The sequence below is a fragment of the Penaeus monodon genome, chromosome 2 (assembly GCF_015228065.2).
Source record: "Penaeus monodon isolate SGIC_2016 chromosome 2, NSTDA_Pmon_1, whole genome shotgun sequence".
Classification (NCBI taxonomy): domain Eukaryota; kingdom Metazoa; phylum Arthropoda; class Malacostraca; order Decapoda; family Penaeidae; genus Penaeus; species Penaeus monodon.
In genome coordinates, this window is record NC_051387.1 from 3,854,644 (window position 1) to 3,859,643 (window position 5,000).

Here is a 5,000-nt window from a genome sequence, read left to right on the forward strand (position 1 = left end):
GAGAAATAGTATCCTATTCACTTTTTTTTTTTTTGTGTGTACATGCGTGTATGTGCGTGTGTGTATGTGTGTGTGCGTGCGTACGTACGTGCGTGTGTGCGTGTGCGTGTGTTTATCTACATGACCGTGATTGCGATCTTATATATAAAGAAGAGAGAAATAATAAAAAAGAGGAAAAAACAACACAAATAATCCGTGTTGTGGTTGCTTTTTTGTGCGGGAAGCAGCGCCAAAATTAACACGGATTTCGCGCCGTTTTACACGTGTTGGCGGTGTTCGAGATCACGTGGCAAGGAGGATGCTAATTCCAAGACAGTGTATTTTTGTCCATCCAGTTATCTTCATTAGTTTCTTCTAAAATACTTCTTTTCTTTTTTTTACAAATGGCCCCTTTAGTTTTTTTAAAATCCAGTTTTTTTATATATGGGAAAAGAAACCGTACAGAAAAAAAACTTGATCTTTGATCTTCGACAAATACTATATACGAAAGAAAAGAAAAAAAAAGATAAGAACAAAAATGTATTAAAGTTTCCAAATAAAGTTTTCCTTAAAATCCACAGCGTAGTTTTGGGTCAGAGATGATTCAGCGCACAGGTGTATCGCTTGTGTGAGTCACCTGCGCACAGCTGCCAATGCACCTGTCCTTATATACTGTTTCGGGAACACTTTCAGGCGCCCTCTATCACACGACGATGTAATATTCGGGTTATAAATACCCTTCGGAAATTATAAATACACTTTAACGCAGCCATCTCTCTCTCTCTCTCTCTCTCTCTCTCTCTCTCTCTCTCTCTCTCTCTCTCTCTCTCTCTCTCTCTCTCTCTCTCTCTCTCTCCTCTTCCTCCTCTCCTCTTTCTTCCCCCCTCTCTCTTTCCTTCCCGCATCACCTCTCCTCTTCCTCTCCTCTTCTCCTTCCTCCTCTCTACCTCTCCTCTTCTCCCCCCTCCCTCCCCATCCCCCCTTCCTTCCTCCCACCGAGAAAGCACTATAACCGTTCCGCGTGATTTCTCTCTACTCGCTATCTTCTCTCGTTCTCTTCTCCTCCTCTCTCTCATCTCTCTCTCTCCTCCGCCCTCTCTCCCTCCGGCACTCACACGATCCTGTTCGCGGCGGGTTAAATTCCGCAATATCACGGATTTACTCCCGCCGGGCATAACCGCAGACCTCGGCGGGGGTCGTGGGAACGATCGGGGGAGGAGATGCACGCTCTTTCCTCTTAACCTGTGTGGGTTGCAGTGCGTTGGGAACTGGCGTGCACGAACTCTTTTTTTTTCTATTTCCCTCTCCTGTTCTCTCTTCCTTTCTCTCTCCCCTTTCCCTTAGTATCACTCTTCCCCTCCTTCTCCCTCTCCCTTTCCCTTTCCTTTTCCTTCCTCTCACTCTCCTTTCCTTTCATATCCTTCCTTCTCGTCTCCTCTCTTTTCCCCTCTTTTCCCTTCTTTTCCCCTCTTTTCCCCTCTATTCTCCTCTCCTCTCCTCTCCTCCTCTCCTCTCCTCTCCTCTCTCTTCTCTTCCTCTCCTTTTCTCTCCTCTCCTCTCCTTTTCTCTCCTCTCCTCTCCTCTCTTATATTCTCTTCTCTTCTTTTCTCTTCTCTTCCCTTCTTATATTCTCTTTTCTTCACTTCTCTTTTCTTCACTTCTCTTCTCTCCTCTCCTCTCCCCTCTTCTCCTCTCCCCTCCTTTCCCCTCCCCTCCCCTCCCCTCCTCTCCCCTCCCCTCTCTTCCCCCTCCCCCCCTCCCCTCTCCTCCCCTCTCTTCCTCTCCTTCTCATTAATGTCGTTTTCCTTTAGACACATTTTCTGACATTTTCCATTTCTTTCCCTTTTCTATTTTCCAGTGTCTGTTTTTCTAGTAATTTTACATAACCAACAGAAAATAGAAATTAAATATGTTCCTATTTTTTATGAAAAAAGAAAAAGGACATGAAAAAAAAACGAAAAAAAAAAATTACTCGTGAATTTTCGCATAAATTAAAAAAATCTTTTTGAGTGTCGCTTCAAAGGGTCGTCTCCTCGCCGGTTAAGGTTTCATTTGAAAGAGAGAAAGAAAACGCCAAAAAAAAAAAAAAAATGTAAGAAAAAGAGACGAAAGGACACACACAAGAGTCACGTCAAGCCTTGTACAAACACCGTGTACAAGAACCTGCAGACCTCTTGTACAAGAAGCATGAATGATGAAGGACAGACATCTACTCACAGAAAGGAGTTGCTTGTTGTTAGCGTCGTGTTGAGATCCGAGATAGAGAAAGGGCAGGATGCGGGTAGGTCCTACGTTGGAGACGGGGAGGCACGGCTGAGACTGGGTGGTGAGGGGCGTGCACTTCTTGCTCGAGTCCTCACAAAGCTCCGGGAACCTCGCCTGGAACTCTAGGAACCCGCCTGGTGCAAAAGAGAGAGAGAGAGGAGAAAGTTTATAAAAAGAGAGAAGAAAAGGAGGAATGGAGAGAGATAGAGGATAGATTTTATTTATTTATCTGTTGGTATATATATTTTTTTTAGATGGGAAAAACAGGCAAGGGCGCTAACGGGATGATTTTTTTCTCTCTCCTTTCTAAATTCTTAAAATTAAGTTAAAAAAATATGAAGAGCACAACATACTAAATAATCTTTAAAACACGAAGCACAATTATTTTTTTTTCCGTCCATGCTCCAACTGACACATACGTAAATATCTTTTCTACGCTCCATTATAACCCCCATTCCTCAACCTCCCCTACAAATACAAATTTCCATCCTCTACCCATCTAAAAAAAACCTAAACCTCCCCCCTTTCGCACAATAAAACCTACAGAAAAAAGCTCATAACACAGCGCATCCTCAACGTACCAGCCAGGAGGTAAACGGAAGGGAAGGCGCGGCCCAGTTTGTTAAGAAGAACGTGAAGGAACGAGTCCTGTGGAACGGCTGAGAGCGAAGGGGCGTTCTGGTCGTACACGATGATGTCCAGACCGTCGTGCAGGCCGGAGACGTGGCACGCCTGCTGTAGGTAGTCGTGCACTGAGATCTGGAAGGGTTCGAACTGTTATTAGTATTGCTACTACTACTGCTACTACTATAACTACTACTATCACTACTACTAGTACTAGTTACTACTACTACTACTACTACTACTACTATCTGCTGCTGCTGCTGCTAATACTAGTGCTTCTGATATTATTACTGCTAATGCTTCTGCTATTGCTACTATTACTATTACTACTACTACTACTACTACTACTTCTACTACTACTACTTCTACTACTACTACTTCTACTACTACTACTTCTACTACTACTACTTCTACTACTACCACTGCTGCTGCTGCCGCTACTACTATTACTACTACTACAACTACTATCACTACTACTACTACTGCTACGACAAGTAAGACTACTACTACTCTAATCATTACCATTCATTACCACTACTATCATCACCACTACTAACTACTATTTCTACTAGCACCACTGATATCACTATCAATTATCTTTTAACTTGTTATCCACGTCCTTCTCTGTTCATTATTCTCAACAAGTTATTTGTTAATCTCATTATGCTATTCATTACTTTCAATGTGCTATCCACTTATCTCTCTATACATCATTTTCAAATATACCATCCCTCTCCCTCTCCCTCCCTCTCCCTCTCCCTCACCCTCAACCTCTCCCTCACCTTCTCCCTCAACCTCTCCCTCACCTTCTCCCTCACTCTCTCCCTTTCCCTCTCCCTCACCCTCTCCCTAACCCTCACCCTCACCCTCACCCTCTCCCTCTCCCTCTCTCCCTTCTCCAGTAACGTACGGAATCTTGCTGTAGCCTCTTTTTCCTTATCTTTGAAGACCACACGTTGATAGAGTTGAGAATGTGCGAGGTGTTGAACTCACAAAAGGTGCGGCTGTCGATGATTAGGGCCTGGGGGGGGGAGGTCAGTGTCATTAGCAAGGTCATGTGTAGAGATAGATATTTGGATATATATATAGAGAAAAAGAAAAAGGAATGGTAATAAATATACAATGAGAAACAAATACATGTTTGTGTGTGTGTGTGTGTGTGTGTGTGTGTGTGTGTGTGTGTGTGTGTGTGTGTGTGTGTGTGTGTGTGTGTGTGTGTGTGTGTGTGTGTGTGTGTGTGCTTGTGTGCTTGTGTGCTTGTGTGCTTGTGTGCTTGTGTATGTATATGCATCCGTGTGAGTGCGTACTTGTGAGCGTGTTTGTTTGTTTATCTGTCTGTTTGCTTCTTTATTTGCTTGTTCATCAGTGTATGCAGCATGGCACCTTCCTGAAAACCAACCTTGTCCGCCCTATTTCTGACCATGACGGACAGTTTGTGGGGCGTCACAACCTTGACTGACTCCATGACTGCTGCGCCGTCAGTCACTTGTCCTGCTGCCACACCTGCTACTGCTGTTACGGGCGCTGCCGCCGATGCTGTTGCTGTTATTCCACTACTTGGGCGTCGTCAGCTTCCCCCGCCCACACACCGCCTGCTGTCCGCCGCCACCTGACGCGGAGGAGAGACGACAGGCATTGCAATGGGATGTTTGAGGAAACAGAATCTGAACAATAAAATTAATGGAATATATGTATATATGTGTTACATGTGTGTGTATGTATATATATATATATATAAATATATATATATATATATATATATATATATATATATATATATATATGTGTGTGTGTGTGTGTGTGTGTGTGTGTGTGTGTGTGTGTGTGTATATATATATATAATATATATTATATATATATATATATATATATATATATATATATATATATATATATTTCTATATGTATATATGAATATGTATATACATAAAGAAAGATAGATAGATAGATAGATAGATGGATAGATAAACTCCAGGTAAGTATGTAGGTAGCTAGGTAGGCAAGATAGATAGACAATTAGATAAATAGATATAGATAGATAAAGACAGACAGATATGCGTTTAAATATATATCTAGAAAGGTAAATAAACAGACCGACTAACAGTACGAGGAAGTTATACAGCGGGAGGTTT

The 5,000-nt window shown here is 42.5% G+C and overlaps 1 protein-coding gene across 1 annotated transcript in view; it reads right to left on the reverse strand.

The window, feature by feature from the left end:
* Positions 1 to 5,000, reverse strand: part of LOC119577822 — a 113,066-nt gene that overhangs the window by 29,169 nt on the left and 78,897 nt on the right. Inside the window, 4 exon segments of the mRNA XM_037925409.1 lie at positions 2,197 to 2,378; positions 2,826 to 3,003; positions 3,779 to 3,889; positions 4,268 to 4,477. Of these exon segments, the coding sequence (XP_037781337.1) occupies positions 2,197 to 2,378; positions 2,826 to 3,003; positions 3,779 to 3,889; positions 4,268 to 4,333 (537 nt within the window). The 5' untranslated portion in view covers positions 4,334 to 4,477.